Source organism: Lemur catta, chromosome 4 (assembly GCF_020740605.2).
Source record: "Lemur catta isolate mLemCat1 chromosome 4, mLemCat1.pri, whole genome shotgun sequence".
Taxonomy (NCBI): domain Eukaryota; kingdom Metazoa; phylum Chordata; class Mammalia; order Primates; family Lemuridae; genus Lemur; species Lemur catta.
The window spans coordinates 28,766,347-28,789,838 of record NC_059131.1 but is presented as its reverse complement, the minus strand read 5'-3'; the positions used below and the strand labels follow the sequence as shown (position 1 = coordinate 28,789,838).

Genomic DNA, 23,492 nt, shown 5'->3' with positions numbered 1-23,492 from the left:
ATTGCAAGATATCTTGAAATTAAGAAAATAACTCTAGTTTAATTCTTTTGGACCTTTCAGTGTAAAATTATGCAAAAACGTAATTTTAAAAAATCCTTAAAAAGGACTATATAACCTACTAGGGAGTCTTTATGTTGTTATGTGACATCGAACTTTAACTTTGTTTTTTTTTCAGGAAACTCTTGAGGAAAAGTTCTCAGATACCCATCCCGTGGCTTTGAGTTTCATGAAGGTACTTAAGAATCAATTACAACTATTATTTTTTTTGTTTGTTTGTTTGTTTTTTGAGACAGAGTCTCGCTCTGTTGCCTGGGCTAGAGTGAGTGCCGTGGCGTCAGCCTAGTCACAGCAACCTCAAACTCCTGGGCTTAAACAATCCTACTGCCTCAGCCTCCTGAGTAGCTGGGACTACAGGCAGGCGCCACCATGCCTGGCTAATTTTTATCTATATATATATTTTAGTTGGCCAGATAATTTCTTTCTATTTTTAGTAGAGACGGGGTCTCGCTCTTGCTCAGGCTGGTACAACTATTATTGACTACAAATTGTAATGACTGAAGCTGGTAATTCTGGGAGGGGTGGACAGTGGAACAAATAATGCCAGAGCAGGATGTAGTCATTGAAAATGATAAGGAACTATAAAATAATTACAGTGAAAGGGACATCGCTGGTTTAAGCAGTAATAGTCCTAACATATCCATTAACATCAGCAACACATGAGGCAGTCAGAGCCATGCAGATATCCAACCTCGCCCCTGCATTAGGCCCAAGAGAGATGGTCAAACAAAGGACAAATACTAATAAAAAGCAGAAGAAACTTGTCTATGACCAGTCTGTCATTCATGCTTGACCAACTGAGGCCAAACTAGAAGGTGTGACCCTGCCATCCATCGTGGATCCTGAAAGCCCTTTGGGGGATGAGTATGAAGATACCAGAGAAAGTATCTATCTTTAACAATCAATTAAGTTCTGTCTATAGCAGTGGTTTCTAAACATGACTACTCATCTAATTGATGACCTGAGAGCTTTTTAAAAATACAGATTTCAATATCTAGCCTTGGATTCACAGAAGCAAAATCTCCATGATTGGGGTCTTGGCGTTTGTATCTTTAAACATGTCTTTAGGTGATTATGATAGCCAGCTCAGTCTGAGACTCATCTGATCTAGACTGTGGGGCCATTTGGATGACCTAGAGTCAACTCTATAGATCGGCCTCTGTGCTAGTGCTGGTCACTGCTGTGGTGCTATCCAGTGCTGGATTGCCTCTCTGGGTCCTCAGGGACTTCAGTCTGAGTCCTCCTGAGACTCAGAGTATGATACCTCTGTACTCTCAGACTCCCCATACCATCTGACCTCAGCTGCCATCTGCCCTGATTCACTCTGCAGGTCCTGTCCTAGAAGCCCAGTTCTGTGACCTTCTTCTTGACAGGTTGTTCTGACCCACCTGCAATTTAGCAAAACCTCCAAGACAGAGGAGAGGTGTCAAGCACTGCAAGCCAGCCTATTCTCAGATGGAGGCTAGAAACTACCTGTGGTTACTCCTCCAACTAACCTGAAAACCCCTTGGGAGGCAACTCTAGGGCACAAAAACTCGAAGGTATAGGATGAGTTCCCTGTCCTCATCTGCAAAGGTAAAGGACACTGTTGGCTGCCTAAGGTTCTAGATGAAGCTAGGTTTGTCATTCAACTATTTGATTTAGACCCATAAGTATCAACCTGAGACCCTAACCCCTCTGCTCTCATGGTCCTCCCCACTCTTGGAGGCAGAGCCTAGATGCTCCAAATGGCCTCAAATACAAACAGTCATAATGCCACCTTTTCCTTTTTGATCATTAGTATTCTTATATGAATAATTATTCCATTTCCCTTTGTTTTATGTTCTTTCTTGGTACTCTGAAGTTCACACTTCCTCAGGCATCTCCTCAATCCAGTGGTTCTCAAACTTAAGCACATGGGTATTAGAACCACCCAGGGGGCTTGTTAAACACAAACTGCTGGGTCCCATCCCTGTGTTTTGCATCCAATTCTGTGGGTGTGGAGTAGGATCTAATAATTTCTATTTCTAACAAGTTCCCAGTGATGCTGATGTTGCTCCTCCAGAGAGTACACTCTGAAGACTCCTGCAAATAATTTGCATTCACTAGTGGTGGAGAGATGTCTTTGGGAAAAGAAGAGCGATTCTGGCTATGCATAAATTTGAAGTGCTTGATAACACACAAACTTGATAATTTTCTAAACTCATATTTACTCTATTAAGTTATTCAGTTTGGGGGCACAGGAACAAAATAAGTCCCTCTCTTAATATCTTCTTTGCTATTCTCTTCTTCCAAAGGGGTGTCTGAAAATGAATCCAGATGACAGATTAACCTGTGCCCAACTCCTGGAGAGCCCCTACTTTGATTCTTTTCAAGAGGACCAAATTAAAAGAAAAGCACGTAATGAGGGAAGAAACAGAAGACGTCAGCAGGTACCTCCTCTCAAAAGTTAAAGTGCTATAAAAATAATTCTTTTTTTTTGTTTGTTTGTTTTTCTACCTTTCAGAGTGAGACTAGATGGATATCAAGACTTTTGCTTAGTGCTGGTTTGGATATATTTGTTTATCTTAATAAATATTGGTTATTGATGTAATAAAACCATAGAATTATAAAAATATCCAGATTGTTGCAAAATCTTATTCCAAATACACTTGAATTAAATTGTTACAGAACTTTTTTGCTACTCTGATCAGATATACCACCCACAAGATCATATATCCAAAATACAACAATTTCATGCAATCAAACCCCAGTTACAACAGGACTGAGTTTTGCCAGCATTACACAGGAATTCCAGTACCTCTCTGTACCCTCCCGAGGTACAGAAAAGGAAACTTGACTCTTCCATCTTTTTACCCACAGCAAGCTCCTAAGTCTGCCTTTCCCAGGGTTTTTCTCAAATCTAAGAACAAGCTCTGCCAGACACAAATAAATGAAACCCAGACACCTGGGAACCAAATTCCATCCTAGGGGACAATATCACAGAACCATATGGTGACTATTATGGCAAACATTAATTCTGCAGTTTATTAGGTGACTGTTCTTCACCTGTTTTCAGAAAACTTTGAAGTTAAAACATAAACTCCATAGAAGTAGGTTTGTTTTGTTTTGGTTTTTTTTTTTTTCTTTCCTTGTAAACCTAGCACCTAAAACAACATCTGACACATAGAAGGTACATAATAAATATTATTCAAATAAATAAATGGATGAACATTGCTTATTAATAAGCCAAGTTGGTAATTTTCAATTTATTAACAGCTGACAGTTGTCACATTTTGCATTTGCTTAATCTCTCTACCTTCAGTCTGATTTTTAGTCATTTATGTTCTCATCAGCATGTCTTCCATGAAAGAAGAAAATGGTCTTTCTTTTTCTGACCTTTTAATAGTTAAAACAGAAGTTTGTTGGGAAAGATCAAACGAATCAATAAGATGAAATGTTAAATTATTTCTGTGTATCCAAAATCTCTGGGCATCCAAATTTTTATTACATAGGCCATTTTGCCCTTTACTGTTAAGTGTTTGCAAATCAAGCCCAGTGCAGCTTACACTTAACGAAAAGATTAGAGTTTGTTCAAATAAGTCTGAGGCAGCAATGAGAAAGACAGTGTGGATTGTGTGTAAAAGGACACCGTCCCATTAAAAACACCTCATCAGATTCCCCACCATCAGCCTGCGAGGGCAAACAGTAGGTCCCTGGACTCACTTTCTACGTGGGGATCTGTCACCATATTCACCTGGAGGGGCTTGGGTGCTGCTTTCCCTTCACAGCCAGTTCTCAGCTTGGGTTGACAGCTGCGCAGCCCTTTCCTTTCAGTGACTGTAGCCCAGCTGATACAGAGCAGGGGCTTACACTAGGCCTTCCAAAAGCAAAAGGAAAAGAAACACGAAGGGCAGCATGCAGCTAGAGAATCTTATTTGCAAAGATTAGGTCTTGTTCTCTGGGTCCTTAGTAAACTGCATGCTGTCACCTCTGTGTGGTTGGCTCCACAGCACCCAGCATGAGGCCATGCCGAACAGCGCCCTCCTTAGCTGAGGGGCCAGAGAGCAAGGCCAAGAGGAAGGAGGGAGAGCCTTTCAGGTTCCGGTTTTCTTTCAAAGACACACCTCTTTCCTAGACAGTTTACCATATCAGAAAATAAACTAAAAATTACAGACCTATCTTTTCGTTCATTGTGGTTTCACTTTGTGAGTTCAAATTTCTACCTAGATCTCAGTTTCTAGATCTCTGAGTGGATGACCAACAATTTTCTTAAGACTAACTTTCTTAAAGTTGTTAGTAAAGAGGTTTTTAAGCCTTACCTGTTCTGCCAATAACCTATTAAAAATTTGAGATGAGTACAGTGTAGACTCTTGGAATTATTATTTAATAGTTAGTGGGCAACTATCTTTTAAACACTGACTAGATACTCAGAAGTAAGAAGAAATAAATAATTTTAACATTATTTAAATAACTTAAATAATATTAAAATAAATAATAGTACATCCATGAGAATCCTAGAATAAGTAATAGAACCTAATTTCCAGGTATCAGAGGATCACAATTTTTGGAAAGGTAACAACCTTGCTTAATTTCAAATCGATGTTTTTTGACATCTTTGTACCATAAGTATCCTTTTGTTTTACCATCTTTAAATCAAACTGTACAAATAGGAATTGTTTTCAATTTACTTTCTTATTTTTGTCTCATTCTGCTATTAGAATCAACTGTTGCCTCTCATACCAGGAAGCCACATCTCCCCCACACCTGATGGAAGAAAACAAGTCCTCCAGTTAAAATTTGATCATCTTCCAAACATTTAGGAAAATGTTCTTTCAAGCACAAAGTAATTTAATATGTACACATTTTTGTACAAGTGAGATAGGAATTCTCAGTGTTTCAAATGCAAATGAGCCATATGAAAATTAAGATGCCTTCTAGAATTGTTTTGCTCTAATCATTGCTGATTCCTTTCCCCGTGCTTTTTACATGCCAACTTTATCTCTTAGAACATTTTCTTTAAATGTTATAAAGCCTAAACCTGCACATATGGAGGAGACATTTTCGATTTCATCAGAGCAGCACTAAGCACTAAGGCACTTTATATTGAGAATTTGTGGGCTTGTACTTTGACTTATGAAAAAGATTTACATTTATCGTATTGCTTCAGCTGACCACATTACATCTGAAAGTAAATAGCCTGCCTAGCTGCTGTTTAAGGGATGACGTTATGTTCCTGCATTTTAATTCACTCTTATTGTAACCAGGTCTGCTGAGTAATGCTGATACTTTATTTGTGTTTTTATATTCATGTAGGAAGGGAACCTTGAAAGGTCATCTAGGTTTATCCCTTGATTCCAGGGCAGACTCTACTTTCTCTGTCTCATGAGACATTGACGATTCTATTTTTAAAGCTAGCTAGAGAAAATTCCATGCAAATTCCATACATTAGCAAATGGACGAATGACAAGAAATCACCACCCTCATGACAGTAACACCTCAGATAATTGGCTGCCGACTCTAACACTGTTCTCTGCCACACCGTGGTTCCTTATCCTTTCCTCCTCTGGGCTAAGTCATCTCAGTACCTGAACTAATCCTCCTGTGTGTTGTCTAAATAGTTCATGGCCAATGCTCTTTTCCAACATTTGCATCCATAGCCTCCATGAACTTGTGCAGCCCTAAGCTAGTGAGGGCATAATAATCAGGTTGATTTGTAAACATGTATGAGGTCAGGAAGACAGGAAGATTATCTTTCAGTTAATTTCATTTTATGTCTCTAACAAAAAAAAAGAAAGAAAAGCAAACACTTCAATAGGTGAGCTGAATTTACTTTGGGATATTTTCCCAAGTAAATTTGACATACATACATATATACACATATATTTACAAATATACACTTATAATTATAAATTTTGAAGCATAGTAGATGGCTTTTACCCTGGACATCTAAAGATGATGCAGAATCTTTGAGAGTACGTTAGTTTGCTAACAAAGAACTCACGTAAAATAATAGCATGGGGCTGTCTCTATGTCTGGCAACGTTGTCAAATTTTGCAAATACATATTATTCCAGAAATCTTTTGTGTCTGGCACCAAAAGTTAAATATATATTGTTATTAAGGAAACAGTAACACCTTATGTTCATCCCTAAAGGTCTGTTTTGCACATATGAACATGTAAACTTCCAGAGAATCTCATTTGGTTATTTGGAAGCATCCATTCAGTAAGTAATTATGGCATCTAAACAATAGTTCTTTGCTCATGGGAAGGACTTTTTAAGTGGGCTGATTAACTAACATTCTTAGTGTGAATATAAGCTATTCGGGTCTTCTTATTTTCATCTTGTTATCAAGAATGTGCCTCTTCAGATTTGTATGTTTCTTGCATTTTTAATAGTATGATACCACAGGTGCAAGGAAAATGGGAAATGAAAGATAAGAAGCAACTTTGCTGAAAGATTTATTTTTAGCTTTCATGGTATTTTTTTTTTCTTTTAAGCCTTCTTATTACCAATCTACTCATGCTTCTCCAGCTCTTCTCAATATATATATATAAAATACAAACACACACACACACACACACACACACATATATGTACACACACACATCATATTCATGGGTATAGAAAATAAGAAGACAGACGTGAAACAATGGAGTTCTGGGCAGGGGCTGGTAGGGTGACTTTCTTCCCTCATTTTTGTTTAGATTTAAAAATTAATTCAACTTAGCATTTCTCTTTTTTGTTTTCATTTTTTTTTTCTCAGACAAATCCATCACTTAGGTATCGCTGGGAACAGGAGAGGAGAAAATACTTAATGCTTAGAAAAATGTTCTGATGCAGCTATATGACCAGGAAGAAAAACTCATCTTCCAACAGCATCTGCCTGTTTAATTGACCCAGGCCACATAGCGTTGCTGCTGCCTGTTAACCGCTCCAGGGCACAAATCTCGAGCTGCAGTTCTCCTCTGTTTCAAGGGCAGATCTCTCACCTCTGTGCTGCACACATTTTTTTGCGTTTCTGAGCCCCATGGAAGACAGTTGCACTTAAGTGTCTAGTACCCAAATTATGGAATGACTTTTGTAAAATGTATCTTTAGCAAATAGTCTTGCCCCGGGCTCTTCACAGCCCACTTGATTCCATAAGCATGCGTTTCCTTTGGACTCTCAATCAGCTGGGTCTTGTCTCATTTATGCCAACTTTCAAGCCTTTTAATTTATTTCTGTGTTAATAGTTCTCTCCTGATGCTGTTCAAACTCTGCAGCAGCACGGGGAGTGACGCCCCCCAAATACCTCCTCATCACCTCTTCCCATCTTGCCTTCCTCAAACTTTCCATACTCCTGTACCTGAGAGTCTCCAAACAGTTTTTTTGTTTGTTTGTTTTTGTTTTGTTTGTTTTGCAGAGTATTTTCAGACCATTAAAAATATAGACTTTACCTGTTCTTGCAGCTCCCATAGAAAAGGACATTCACTCAGACCTCTCTCAGGAAGCCTGTGCGCCTGGACGCTGTCTTTGGTCTCTGTTTCAGTCCTGGTGATGTTTGAATGTAGTTGTTCCAACTTGCCCCAACCACAAGCCCTTTTAGGACATCACTTTTTGAAGATAATTTTAACTACACTGAATCATTAAAAAGTTGTGTTCCCAGGCCTGGTGCGGTGGCTCACGCCTGTAATCCTAGCACTCTGGGAAGCTGAGGCGGGAGGATCACTCAAGGTCAGGAGTTCGAGACCAGCCTGAGCAAGAGCGAGACCCCGTCTCTACTAAAAATAGAAAGAAATTAGCTGGGCATGGTGGCGCATGCCTGTAATCCCAGCTACTCGGGAGGCTGAGGCAGGAAGATCGCTTGAGCCCAGGAGTTTGAGGTTGCTGTGAGCTAGGCTGATGCCACGGCCCTCACTCTAGCTTGGGCAACAGAGCAAGACTCTGTCTCAAAAAAAAAAAAAAAAAAAAAAAGTTGTGTTCCCAAGGCTTTTGAAGGGAGATGATTATAAAGGGTAAAAACTAAGCTCTCAGGGAATGAAGAGTTCAAACAGAAAGTAGATTTTCTTTCTTCTAAATTAAGTTTATCACTGTTCTTCATTGCTTTTGCAGGCTTCCCAAATTACAAGACACAAGAAAATTAAAGTTATTTTGAAACATTTTTTAATTCTGAAGATGTTTTATGCTCCTTTAGCTTACTTGCCATAGAATTACAATTTTTCAAAAGTTGGTACTTTCTTAGTCATTTGTCACTACCAATGATTTCTAATGCAAGTTTTGGAACAACTTAAGTGGCACAGAATTCTCAAAAAAAAAAAAATTTTTTTTACAAATTAAAACATACCGTCAGAAGAGGAATGATCCTAAAATTCCGCAAATAGTAATATCTTGAAAAAACTGGTGAATCAGTGTTAAGTATTAGCTTCATTGCAAGTATACAGATTTTTAATGCATGTAGTTAGGACTTAAAGATAAAATGCCACTCACAAGTTAATTAATGTTCTGGATATGTGTTTGTTAGTTTTCTATGAGAATCATTAATAGCTTCTTTCTAGTTTTAATAAAAGACTAACTGACTGTAAGAGTGGTAGTTAGAAAATAATAGAAAGACCATTTGATCTGGAAATTACAACAACTGAGTTCTAGGCCAGGTTTGCAACTCTTTGTGTAGCCTTGGCCCAGCGTGTAACTTTTCTGTGCCTTCATTTTCTGATTTGTAAAATGAGAGAAATTAAGCTAGATGATTTTAAGGCTCCCCTGTAGCTGTAAACTTCTGTGATTCTCTATAGCACATAGTGTTTGTGCCCTGGTCGTATCTCCCACTCGAAGAGCCTTCTAGAGATTGTTTTTTATTAATAATACCAGGATAAAATTTTGGTGTTTATGATCTAGCCAGGAGCTAGGAGTTACCATTCTCTCTCTCTTTCTTACTTTCTTTCATGCTCACACAAACACACACACGACCACACCCTTCTAGCTCTATCACGTCAGCAGTAGTTTACATACTTTCTACACACCGGCCACTAAAAAAAATAGTAGTTTATAGACAACTAACAGAAGTTAAACTTTATAAGTGAAAGTGTATTTTGAAGATAATTATCGCTATATTTTAATTAATATAAATAAAATAGGTGTGCAGAGTAATATGTAATCATTCTTTGATGTTTTAATCTAACTCTACTTAGCTTGGAAATGGCACATATGTTCTGAAATATGAAGATATCCATTAAAGCAAAGAACATTTAGAAAATTTTTAACCTCAGCAAAATTTTTACTACTTTCAGTAAAGGATAACTTAATGGAATTCTACAAATATATCTAAACTATACACATTTTATATTTTAGCAACAAAGACTTGGACTCAGCTTTTTAGTTACACATGTGATTTACTCAAGCTCAAAAATGATAATGCTTCCCAACAGGCATATAAATAATTTTTATTTTTAAAGTTAAAATTTTTCTGTCGTGAACACTACTCAATGACCATATATCTAAATATTGTCACATTGAAGATGCTGTGTGTCTACTTATGATTTTAGAATATATTTGTATAGTAGCAGGTGTACTTCAACTCACTTGAAATTGTAGCTATATGTTAATTAGCATTTGGTCATTAGCATAATGGTAATTTAAACTACTAGAAACCATTCACTACAAAGCAGTTTTAGTTGTATTATGTTAAATATACATAATATAGTATTTTTAAAAATTTAGTTTAAGATATTTAGAAAAACCACATTTGCAATTAAATACTTTGGTGACTTTATATTTGTATATATAATTTAACCTGAATATATTCTTTAGCTTATTTTAATAAAAGGTAGAAATATTTCTGTCTCCTCATTTCTATTCAACTCAGCTAGTGGTTCATTTTCTAATACTTTGTATTTAAATGAGAAAAACTGTTATCTTCATACATAAATTCCACAGTTTGTTATTTATATTAATTTTCTATTGGTTGGAATGTCTGAACAGCTAACATAGCGAGCTATTCTTTTTTCTGCCTTGGGTTGTAAAGTTTTACAAATGGAAAAACTAACAAAATCTTTCCCAGTCTGACTAGCTAGATGTTTATCCCTGAGAACATCTCCACAATTTTACCTTAAGGCTGTAAGATTCTTTTTGTTTCAACTTATCAAAATATTTCTCTGACCCTCCATAATACTGAAGCTACAGGATGTGAAATTCTCTCATATCTTCAATTCCAGGCTATCACAGTAGTTTCTGTTGTGGGTTTTAAAAGGTGAAAAAGGCTCAAGACCAAATTTAGACTAATGATCAAAAGAGAAAAACAATTGTAAAATAATAAATGAGGTCACTATTTAAATATGCTTCAATTCTCTTATTTTCCTTTTGAACTAACCTTCCTACTTTTGTTATTTTTAATGCTGCCTGTGTTTGAAAGAGTATAGTCAATTGTTTCTAATGATGACTGCAATAATTTCTCCCATCCCTCCTGCCTTTTGCAATGATGCTTGCCACCCTTTTATCAAGAGGTGAAGTTGCCCTCCTCCGTCTCCACCTGAATCCAGGCTGGCCTTGTGACTTCCTGAGGCACACCGAATGCATCAGAGGTGATGCTGTATCATTTCTTGACCTAGCCGTAGAAGGGCCTGGCAGCTTCTGCCTCCTCTTTCTGGAGAAGCCAGCTACCATGCGGCAAAGGAGCTTAGGCTGGACCACTGAGACACCACATGGAGAGAGATCACTGGAAGAGCACCAAAGAGCCAGACCCCTAAGTGAAGCCTTCCTGGATCTTCCAACTCAGCACAGCCACCAGCCAAATGTAGCCAAATGAGTGTCTCTAGCCAGCACCAAGTAGAACAGGGTAACTGCCCACCTGTGCCCAGTCAACCCCCAGGAATTGCGAGAAGTAATAAATCATTGTTGTTTTTAGCCACTATGTTTTGGAATGATTTGTTATGCAGCAATAGATAACTGAGACAAGAATATTTTTTTTAAATCACATGTCATTGGCCAAGCGTGGTGGCTTATGCCTGTAATCCTAGCACTCTGGGAGGCTGAGGCAGGAGGATTGCTCAAGGTCAGGAGTTCAAGACCAGCCTGAGCAAGAGTGAGACCCCCATCTCTACTAAAAATAGAAAGAAATTAGCAGAAAATTATTAATTTTTTAAATAAAATGTAAAAAAATAAATCACATGTCATTACAGTTGAAAACATGTTCTCAAATACTATGCACATTTAAAGTAAGGCATAAGGTCTGATATTATTTAATCTAGAACTCTAAGTACATTCTAGGGAATCTGAAAATCATTTGTCCTTGCTACCCATTGGCCTCTGTCTTTGAATCTTATTTATCTTAGTGAAGGCTGCTATGCTTCCAAGGTGGCCATCATCTTCTCATAAAACAAGTGTAACCACCCCGTGGGGGAAATCTAAAGCACTGTAATGAAGAAATGGTCACAACATTGTAATTTTACCAGGAATAAGCATAGTCCTGCTAGAAATTTGCTCAATTTTTTCACAGTGGCCTAAAAGAAAACTTCTTTTCTTTCTTTTTTTTTTTTTTTTTTTTGTAGAGACAGGGTCTTGCTATATTGCCCAAGTTGGACTCCTGGCCTCAAGCAATCCTCCCATCTCAACCTCGGGAGTAGCTGGGACTCCAGACACACCACTGCACCTGGCTGAAACTTTCTTCTTTTTGCAAGAAAGATGTCCACATCTGTGTTAGATAGCTGGATAGATGCTAGACTGTTAGTTTTCTACCTTTGCCCAAAAAACAATGAGTAAATCTGAGTCCTGATGGGTGCTTCTTAACCAGTGCTCCTCACTCTTCCTCTCGCTCACCAGCCATAGCTAGTGAGCATCTTCTGTGTGTTGAGGAAAAAGGCTGGTCTTATGGCATGAGAAGAGCTTCTCCTTATACCAAAAAGGTCTCTAGCAGCACTGAGTATTCAGTATGGCTGGTAATGCTGTCTTTCTGTACTTACCCTCTTCCTCTGCAAATGGAAAGACATCCAACCGGGGTCAGGTTTGGGCTTTGCCAAGATGACCTTTGATCATCAGTGTCTTCAATGCTAAAATGAGAAAAATAACACCTACCTCTTGAAGTTGTTAAAAGTATTAAATAAAACAAATATATTAATTTTTTGCAATATAGTAACTTCCACAGTTAATATTTGGTTCCTTGAAAGAAATCCATCACATTTTTTTAATGCCGTCATCGTTGTGTCCCCTACACCCCAAAGAAGTATGAGATTTCAGCCTACTCAACTGCACATATCTTCCACTTGGTGGCTTTTGCATTCCTAACATGAAAAGGCTCATATCTTCCAATAGACAAATATGTCATGCTGTTCTTTTTATACCAATTTCGTTTATTGATGCTCTGAAATATTTGCTTATTGTCTAGCAAACACTATCAACTGAAGAAAATCCACCTTCAGTGCATATGTAGTCACCAAGAGGAACCAGCCTAATGAGGTTTGTGCCAGGAAGACACAAATTAAGATCTTGATAGAAAACTTAAAGAAGACATCAGCATGAACATCATGAAATAAACCTGACCATGACTCCAAGACATTTCCTGAATAACTGAAGTGATCAGAGATAGAAGAGTTGGTTGGGGAGGGATCAGGAAATTTTGAAGAAAAATCATTTTAGGGATGGGAATACAGAAAACAAATTTGTGTCCATTAGACAGTCCAGGGTGATTAGCTATAAGAAACTACTCAACTAGAGAAAATGTAAGCATCCAGGCTAGAGACTCAAGTCTTAATTTAAGCTGTGTATTCTGGGGACTGAAACCATATGAGCAATTTATTTTCCTGAAGCAGTAAGGAAGTGCTGTGAGTGGGAAGAAAATTCAGTCCCAATCCTTGAGAAATACTTGCAGTGAGGGAAAAATGGTGAGAAGAGGAACCTTCAGAAGCACCAGCTAGAAAGAATCCTTGTACATTGTTACTTGTCCTGAGGAAGTCCCCATTTGAAGATCTCCTTTCCACAGTTCCTCTCCTTTCCTAACTAGCCTCCTCTCTAGCCAACAACTACTTTTCTTGGATTCGAATCCCTATCCTATCTCATCCTCCCCCGTATTCTCAGCACTCCACTCTGTGGTCTGACAAAGACCTGCTCTGTTACCCAATTTCCTGTCCTCTGAATTTGCTAATTTCCTCCTACTACTACCTGCAATACTCAGATCAAAGAAAATCACTCTGTATTTCATCTTGTCTAAAAACTCCCTGTAAGACACCAGCACTATCTTATATAAACTAAATTTGAAAATCATCTTAGATTGAATTCAAATAAATTCCTACAGTGTATTTTAAAGATTGGCATCTCTCTGGATGCCATATATACAGCCTCTTATTCCTTAAATGTAATCTCATTTAGAAAGAAAAATCCTTCACCAAAGTTGACTCCATCAAATATTACCACTAAATAATGGGTTCTTGGCCACGAATTGGCTTCAGGGGACCCATTAGAAGTCCCTTCTTCCATTTCCAAATCCAATTTCCAAATGTAACCCAGGGCTAGTACTGTGCCAAACGCCGGAGTGCTGTGCCGGGTTCATACCTTGACAGCTCTCAGTACTTCCAACCGGGAACAAAAGATCTCTTCCCCTGGTGCTGCTATGCACCAACTTGCTTTTCCCTCTGTGTCGAGCCCTTTATGACTTGAAATTGAGCAAGACCATAATTAATTCTGCCCTCCTGGCTGACTGGCCTAGAAGAGATAAAACTCCCTTCCTCATTCTGCCTTAAATATTTAACATTTAGAAATTAGAACATTTTTAGAATGTAATTAGAAATTAGATTTCAAAGCAATCCCACTGTGAAGAGTAAGGAGATTAAGTACCAGTTAGAATTTTTATGTGAATTTCTTTAAAGGAATAGCTTTCCCAAGACCTGTTTGTCATCATTATGCTGAGAAAATGGAGGTATGGGCTGGGGTGGGTGGGACTGCCAGGTGTCCAGAGGGCAACGTGAAGGCACGGAGCCTTTCTTTAGGGATTGGGAGTGGAGGGTACCAGGAGGGAGGAGAAATGGAGCTGGAAACATGCCCATAGCAAACTTTGTCTGCTTTGAAGATTTGTCATCGCCAGCCTTGGCCATCTTTTCTTCCAAAGAAATTCATCAAAGCAGTGTGGGAAAGTGGAAAACACCTCAACTGGGTTCTAGAGCCAATTCTGCTACTAACTACACAGTTTTGGGCATATTCCCCTCCCTCACTGGCCCTCAGTCTGTAATAAGGAGTAGTCAAGCTAGATGATTTTAAGGATCGTTCCAGCTGAGATATTTTGTGAAATGCCATAAACAAAGAGCTGTCATCTATCTATTGTCCTGCTCCTGTGTCCTCTTCCATCTTCCTTGTCTCAGATCTGTTGCAGATTGGATGGAAAAGTAAGGGCCTAGCTAGGGAATCATGCGCTATCCACTTCACAAGGAAGAAACCAGTCCTGCGTCCCTCCACTTTCCCGATCTATTCTGAGATCTCTCTTCTCAGTCCTGTCTGCGGCAGACAGCTAGCTCCGCAGTGGCAAATGCTAAATCCTGGGGGTGCAGTTGCTTTGTAAGGAAAAGCCCAGCTTTCATTTTTCAAGCAAGCCAAAGATATATAAGATGTTTTATGTTATTCAACACCAGGCTTAGTTTCTGTTTAGTTGTTGCTGTTGTTTGGTTTTGCCTTAGTAAGCACTTTAAACTCCTCGTTGCCATAGATGATGGCATGCCATAAATAGATGAGCTGGACGCCACTCTGAAGAGGAAGAATCCCATTCTTGCCTAATAAGTGCACAACAGGCCCTTTGATCAATAAAATTGACAAAGAAGAAACACATGGCAGAGAGAATAGCTATTAAATACAAGTGAAATTGAAACTTCAATTCTTAAATTGCACAATTCCTAAGGATTAAAGTACATCCTTGGCCAGGATCCCAAGAAGACTCCATCTAGCAACATCATTGCCAGGAGATTTTCCGGCACTCTCTGTATGCAAAAATCCCCGAACGTTATCCGCAGTGTTTTGGATTTTATCTCAATTTGCTGACCACCTATTACCTTATCTTGCAGAGATTTATACAGTTTTTTTTTTTTAATTTTCAGAATTTCTAATCTCTTAAGGGAACAATAATGACCAATGCAGTTTAATATTTTAGGGAATTTGACAGGACCAAAGCTAGGAACAAGCATTAAATAATTGTAGAAATCTCAAGCCTTATGTAGTACAAAGGAAGGAAATAGTTTAAATCAATATTCTTAATATAAAACAGCTATCAAATATTGAAATACAAATCATTAATACATTAGGGAGGCAAATTATGGCTTTTTCAATTCATTTTAATTTCACTAATTTATGCAAGTATTATATATTTACATATATTAATACATACCTTTTTTTTTTGAGACAGGGTCTTGCTGTGTTGCTTGGCTACAGTGCAGTGGCATCAACATAGCTCACTGCAACCTCCAATGCCTGGGCTCAAGCCATCCTTCTGCCTCAGCCTCCCAAATAGCTACAGGCGCTTGCCACCATGCCTGGCTAATTTAATATTTTAATTGACAAATAAAAATTATATATATTTATTATGTACATGTTGTTTTGAAATATATATACTTTGTGGAATGGCTAAACTGAGCTAAGTAGCATATGCATTACCTCACGTACTTATCTTTTTTTCCATGATGAAAATACTTATAATCAGTTATCTTAGCAATTTTCAGAAATGCAATATGTTGTTATTAACTATAGTCACCATATTGTACAATAGATCTCTTGAACTTATGCCTCCTAACTGAAATTTTGTATCCTTTGACCAACATTTCTCCAACCTATATGTACTGTTACCTTTCTTCTGATGGCCTTGAAGTTCTTGATAGATTAACTGGTCCAAGGGTACTAAATTGCATTACGCGCTTATTAGATGCCAGGCATTGTACTGGAGGCTTTATATATATATTCTCTCTCCTGTACTTTCCCAGATAACATAGGAAGTAGGTTTTATTATCCACATTTTACAAATAAGAAATCTCAGATTCAGAGAGGTAGCCAGAAAGTGGCAGAGCCAGCCTTAAAATTTTCAGAAAATTTCCACCAAAATTTTCACTTATTCTTTGCATTTAAAGTTGATAAGCATTAACTGTCTAAAGCCAAATCCCCTGCTTTGGGGCATTTTCAATTTTCACTCAACTTTTACATCTTGATATTTGTGATTCCTCTACTGCCAACCTTAATTAAAATAACTGTAAAAACACTGTGTCCTTAGCTAAATGGCTAGCTCCAAGCTGCAACAAAATGTTTGATCTCTTTTTGTGGACGTCGGATCATTTTGTAAGTGCAGTCATCTGCATATTCCTCTTCTGTACATGCAAGGCCTGACTCTAACCAAAGAGACAGTGTAAAATTAGCATGAAATGTGAATGGACATATGAGTGCTACATAAAAAGAATTCAAATCAGGGAGTCCTTTGTGAGATCATGCCAAAGTTCTGATTTTACAGATAAGGAAACCAAGGCCTTGAAAAAGTTAAAAGACCCAAAGAAATGTTAAACATAGATTAAGTAGGTGGTCAAAACCATATTTGTTTATTTAACTATTTATATCTCTTTATTGCCTTCTTTGATAATGGATTTGAGGCAGCTTTTATGTATAATTATAAAATAAAATGGAAAAATAATTTTGAAAAGCAAGGATGATGAAATTGTTCAAAAATAGATAGTGGTGATGGTTGTACAATCTGTGACTATACTAAAAAAAAACCCTGCTGAATTGTAGACTTTAAAAGGGTGAATTTTATGGCACATCAATTAAATTTCAATAAAACATTTGTTAAAAGCTTGGCTATATTTGTTTTTCAAAAATAGAATAGATGATAAAACCATGGAATGATGAATTCTCTCTTCTCAAGTCTATACTAGAATATCGTCAGTGAATTGGCCCCTGTCATATTAGCAGAATGAATCAATAGCAAATTGATCTATTGCCTCCATTTCTGTTAGAGTATTAGGCCAGACTTTAACCCTTCCAAATAAGACTCTGGAATATATTTCCAAAGAGTATACATTTTTCCCATGAGAAATTCTTTGAGTAAATTAGAAACCATAAACTTAAGAGTCTTTAGTTAAGAAATAGAAAGTTAAATCTGTTGTTCTTTATGTATACACACATGCATTTCAAGAAAAATGCTTTAAGATTAGTATACACAAATTGATCCAGGAATTCCCCTTCTTCAAGTTTATCATAGAATATAAAGAAATAAGAAAAAGACTTGAGAACAAAGATATCCATCAAAGTATTATTATTCATAATAATGAAAAGGTGGAAATAAACCTAAATGTCTAAAAACAGGAGAATTTTTGGGTATAGTGAAATATTATGCAGCCCTTTAAAATGGGATTTTTATTTATTTTTAAGTTGATATTTTTCAGATTACAGAGATAATAATATACAAAAATTGTGAAAAAAATTAAACCTTCAGATATTTCACCACAATCCCCTCTCTTAAGAGACAAGTAAAATTAAGTGCTTGGTGAATATTTTATAAGATCATCCTATAATACTGCTTTGCAGTTTGCTTTTGTATTTTCCAAATTTTCTATGATGAGCATGTTAAAAATAGTATTGCCTTTTCTACCTCCAAAAATAATATAGGGTTTTTGTAGGCAATCTGGAAAATATAGATAAACCCAAATAAGAAAATAGGAAGTCACTTATAATCTCACTATCCTGAGATAATAACTACTGCCATTTAGATAATATTGTGTGTGTATATACATATTAAATAATCTTTTCTGTGCATGCATGTGTATATTTTATAGAAATAAAATTATACTGGCCATGATTTTTCTAACTGCCCTTTGTCATTTAAATGCATTGTGAACATTTAAAAAATTTTATTAAATGCTCTTCTATTAATACAAAATGATCTTTTGGCTACACACTACTATATATTTAGGCATTCAGTTGTTACGAGTTTTTGCTTTTATAATTGATGCACTGAACATTTGTATGAATATACACTGTACAATATTTTCATCTGAATAAATAGCCAGAAATGGAATTGCTGAGTCAGATAGTCTGCAACGTTTTAATGCGTATGATTCTTACTGTCGAGACACTTCAGAAAAAACTTACCAAGTTCTCTTCCCAGCAGTGGTATGAGATAGCTGTCATTTTCCACATGTTCAGTAGTGCCAGGTGTTATTAATCCGGGGACTAACTTTTATTATTTTTCCCCTTTTTAAAAAGATGATAAAGGTTTATTATAGAAAACCTAGAATATACAAATAAAGAGAAGAAAATAAAAATCACTAATGATATTACCGACCTCTGATTTTCTCTGTGCGTGCGTACACATATGCACATGTACATATATATTTCTAAACTTACTAAATTAAATCACGTAATAACAATAGTATATGTTAATATTACTATGTATTAGACCCTATGCTATTGGTTTAAGGTGAATTTATCTCATGGAATTGAATCTTTACACCCCTATATAATATTAATAATAGTATTGTTAGTATTTAATATCTCCATTTTTGAAAAAAGAAAACTGAGTAGAGAATTAAGATACTTGCCCTCAGTAATACAGCCGATATTTGGCAGAGCTGAAATTAAACTATTTTTAGAGCCCCGCGTTCCTGTATCCAGTAGCAGCCCCTAGAGGAGTCTGTATTCGGTCTCACTAAAAGCATGAGAGGCTGTCACTCGCCGTCGCCAGCCCACACTCCGCGGGCTCCGGCCACTCCGTGATCGCAATGGAAGAAGAAATCGGCGTGTGCGAAGCTGGCTTTCCCGGGGACGACGTCTGCGTAGCCACGTTCCCCTGCGTTGTCGGACACCAGGCGCCAGGGCGTGGGGCTGTGCTTGGGGCAGAGGATTCATTCCCACCCGGGCGGCGAGGCCCAGGGCAGGCGCTGCATCTTCACCCTGGCGTCTGCCACCACCTGGGACAGCGCGGAGGTCTAGCACCACATCTCTACAACGAGCTGCACGTGGCCCCGCAAGGAGCCCCCGGCGCTGCTGACTGGGCCCCCCCCAACCCCAAGGCCAGCAGAGGGAAGATGACCCAGATCATGCTTGAGACCTTCAGCACCCTGGCCACGTACATGGCCATCCAGGCCCTGCTCCCCCTGTGCACTTCTGCTCCTATCACTGGCATTGTCGTGGACTCTGGAGACGAGTCACCCACACGTGCCCATCTCTGAGAGCCACGCCCTGCCACGGCGCCCTGCTTGGGGACCTGACCTCATGCAGATCCTCCCAGCGGCGGCCGCAGCTTCCCCAGTGCAGCGAGCTGAAGGTCCGCGTGACATCAAGGAGAAGCTGTGCTACCTAGCCCTGGACTTGGAGCCGGAGAGGGCAACCGCTGCGTGCCCCTCCTCCCGGGGGAAGAGCTATGGCCAGGTGATCACCCATCCGCAGTGACTGATCCCGAGGCACTCTTCCAGCCTGCCTTCCCGGGTACGGAGTCCTGCAGCATCCCCAAGACCACCTTCAACTCCATCATTAAGTGTGACGTGGACATCCGCAAGGACCTGTGCGCCAACACCTTGCTGTCTGGTGGCACCACCACATACCCGGGCATCGCCTACTGGATGCAGAAGATCACCTCCCTGGTGCCCAACACCAGAAAGATCGAGATCATCGCTTGCCCTGAGAGCAAGTACTCAGCTCCATCCTGGCCGCCCTGTCACCTGCCAGCAGAGGTAAGTCAGCAAGCAGGAGGATGACCAGCTGGGCCAGTCCATGGTCCACAGCAAGTGCTTCTAAATGGACTGCAAGCAGATGCACAGCATTTGCTGCATGAGTTAATTCAGAAGTATAAATTCGCTCTGGCAAATGTATATACCTCGTGCTAGCCTCCTGAAGCTGCAATAAGCCTTTGAACAGAAATTTGTCCTTGAAGCTTGTATCTGGCCCAGCACTAGATTGCAGAACTTCTTGCTGATTTTGACCTTGCTTGCAGGTTAACGGTTCCTTTGATATATGTTTAATACCCTGTACATATCTTTGATTTGAACGCTTAGTACCTGTGGCTTGGTCACTTTGTGGCTGAGGTGAGAGAACATCCTTGTGGAAGAGAATCCATGGCCTGTGTGGCCATCAGCCCCTGGATCTGTGCAGGGTATTAGTGTCAGAGCAGACTAGTCCAGGATTTCTCTAGAGGCTGGCAAGAGTTCCTGAACCAGTTGTCATTTTCGTCTTGCCTGTCTTACAGGGTTGGAAAAGCCTAAGTCTTAGGATCCAGTTAGTTTCCTTCCTTATCTAATGTTTTCCTGCTGGAACACTGTGGGTGGTTACCTGTCTTGAGCTGGAAGTGGTTTGCATTTACACCTGTAACTTTATTCATCCTTTTAATTTATGTTAGGTTTTTGTATGCAATTCTCAATTCTTTAAGAGATGATAACAAATTTTGTTTTTCTACTGGTGTGCGAGAACATTAGGCCCCAGGAACACATTATTGTATAAGGAAAAATAAAGTGTTAATACTATAGTAAACCAGGAAACAAAATTAATTAAAGCATGAGTAATGACCTGACCCCTTTTACTTAAATAAATGGATTTATTACTTTTAATCAAAAGGATGTTTGTATATATATAGATGATTGAATAAATAAATAAACTGAAGGGAGGAACATATCCTCCTCACAGAAAAACTCCAAATAATATATGTAGAAACTATTCCCTCCAAAAGATAGGACTCAGTTCCCTTTCCCCTTGAGTGTAGCCTGGACTTATTGAATCTCTCCTAAAAAACAGAGAATGGAAAGATAAAAAATTTGTGGCTTTACAGTGGAGAAACTGGCAGACTCCACCTTCATCTGTGACCCAGGTTAATATCACCAGTGTAAGTCACATTGGTGGCCTGTATCTCAGATCTGATGTGATGATGAGGGCACTTTGGTATTCTCCCCACAACCCATAACCCCAGTAGAACCATGAGAAAAGAACATCAAATAAACCTAAGTTGAGAGACAGTCTACAAAATCCTTGAACAGTACTCCTCAAAACTCCAAGAAACTATCACAGATCAGAGGAGGCTTGGGAGGCATGATGACAAAATGCAATGTGGGAACCCGGATTGGATACTAGCACAGGAAAAGGACATTTGCAGAAAAACTGATTAAATCCAAATAAGATCTAGAGTTTAGTGTACCAACGTTGGTTTCTGTCCTATGGTAACTTAAAATATTAACATTAGGTGAAACTAGATGAGGGGTACACAGGAATTATTAGTGTTATCTTGGCAACTTTTCTGTAGATCTAGAATTATTCCAAAATAAAAAGTTTATTTCAACAAGAATGCTTGTTTCAATATGAACATCATTTGTGGATAGCAAAGGTAAGTTTCCAGCTAATGCAGGCTCTTAAGAATATAGGAATCTGAACCGGGCACCTCTCTTACTCTCGTTGCTCCCAGTAAGGGTCCAGCATCCAGCCAGAGTGATGCCAAAGGGAAAAGTCAGAAGGTGCAGGGCAGGCCCATCTCTAGGGCCTGATCTCAGGGACTGCAACTAGTTTTTCTCCTAGGGTTGGTTTCATAGTTTCTGCAGGACTGAAAGGCCTCTGATACTGATTAGTCCATGCTTCTGACATTTTTCGAACTCTAAATAATAGCAAACAAAGGAGGCGGTGGTACAGACCGTTCCGTGGCTTACCTCAAGCATGGAAAAGAAAAGTATGTTAAGATCACCAAGTACCCAGAGAACAATAAAACCCTGTGTGTTATCTTATGCTGAACTATCTCCCTAATATTTCCTTAGATCATGAACCAGGGCCGTTTCCCTGACTACAAAGGCCAACTCACTAGGACAAAGGGCACAGTGGATGTGTCATTCCAGGAATTTGTAATGGCAAATGCCCAGCTTTCATGTGAATACGTGCATGTGTGTCCTAAGCATTTGAAAGAGACTATTTGTAGACTTCAAGACAAGTATGGCTCTTAACCAGTTTGTAATCTGCTGCTTTATTTTTTTTCACTTAATAAATCATGAATGTCTGTCCACACTACTAAATGTTCTTCTACAAATCTTCCGCAAATATGATCTTATCAAAGATCACATGAATTAAGGGATACACAGCAAAGCTCGGTGTTTGTTTAAAAGAATGAAATAGATCTCCATGTGCTCATATTGAACAATCTCCAAGAATTAAGTTTAAAGAGCAAAGGGGAGAACAGTGTGTATAATATGTTACCATATACATAAAAGAAAATGATATAGCTATGGATACAGATATGGGAGATATAGAGGGAGAGAATGTCTCTGGATGGATCGAAAGGGAAACTTGTGTCAGTTGCCTTCAAATATAGAATTCAGTAGCTGGAGGATAGGGGTGGGAAAAGGTTCATTTTTTTTACTGAATGGCCTTTGTGTCTTTTTAAATTTTATAAGACCTTCATGAATTATTTATTTAAAGGAATATTTTTAAAAATTACATCATAGTTAATGCCTGCCTGGTGTGTACATTAGGCTCTTTCTGATTACCACTATTATATATAAGGCTGACTGCCACATCTTAGTGCTAAATCTTTGCCGGCACTAATGCTAATTCTCTTCAAATAATTTACTGCAGATACAATTGCTGGATCAAAAGTTTGGGAACATTTTTAGGATTTTTTATATGTTTTACTAAGTTCTCTGGAAATGAATTAACTTACATCCCCACTATCATATTTCCCTATACCCCCACTAACAGTACAGAGGTTTTTTTTTTATTATTTTCATTTTTATAGGATAAAAATATAATGGAATTTTTTTTGTCTTCATGAGGAACACATGGAGGGTAAGCTTTCCAGGCCCTTGCATGTATATCTTCATAGTTTTGTCTATTACAGATTTTTATTTTTATTTTTATTTTATTGACAGGATCTCACTATGTTGCCCAGTCTAGTCACAAACTCCTAGGTTCAAGCAATCCTCCCTTTTCAGCCTCCCAAGTAGCTGGGACAACAGGCGCGTACCACCATGCCCAGCCCATTGCAGAGTTTAAAGATCAGAATAATTTTCTTTCACAACTTTGAAAACAGGGCTCCATTGCTTTCTGATACCTGGCATTGCCAATGTTGAGTCTGATATTATCTGACTCCAGCTCCCTTGTAAGTTACCAGGTTTCTTGTCTCCCCTCTGGAAGCTCTTAGAGTTTAGACTTCCTATTGGTTGGGTTTTGCCAGATTATATAGATTATACTGCTTAATGACCTCAAAATCTTAGTAGCTTACAACAAGAAATATTTATTTCCTGCTCATGTTACAGGTCAGTGGCTGTGTTTGGCTGCTGCATCTCTGCTCCAGGCTGCAGTTAGAGGACAGGTTCACATGTCCTCTCATTCAGGGACCCAGGCTAAAGGAGCAGCACTTTTAGGGGACATGCCTTTCTCATGGCAGAGACCATAGGAACAAAATGCGCAGTGGAAACTTGCAATGCCTCTCGAATGTTCTGTTCAGGAGTGGTGCATGTCATGTCCATTTCTCAAAACAAATTAATGGGCCCAGTTCAAGTAAAGCCCACCTACAGGGAAAGAGGGA

The 23,492-nt window shown here is 38.6% G+C and overlaps 1 protein-coding gene and 1 pseudogene across 5 annotated transcripts in view; both read left to right on the top strand.

Annotated features, from left to right (window-relative positions):
• CDKL4 (cyclin dependent kinase like 4) overlaps positions 1-23,492 on the top strand; it is a 61,140-nt gene that overhangs the window by 33,263 nt on the left and 4,385 nt on the right. For 2 of the 5 annotated variants that reach the window (XM_045549452.1, XM_045549449.1), the window contains exons 8-10: positions 176-232; positions 2,334-2,468; positions 4,737-7,741. In XM_045549452.1, the coding sequence (XP_045405408.1) occupies positions 176-232; positions 2,334-2,468; positions 4,737-4,838 (294 nt within the window). In that variant the 3' untranslated portion in view covers positions 4,839-7,741. Of the gene's footprint in view, positions 1-175; positions 233-2,333; positions 2,469-4,736; positions 7,742-10,492; positions 10,891-23,492 lie in introns of those variants that run through there. The other 3 variants (XR_006734667.1, XM_045549450.1, XM_045549451.1) reach the window with 2 other exon arrangements.
• On the top strand, positions 19,214-19,830 carry LOC123636621 (annotated as a pseudogene).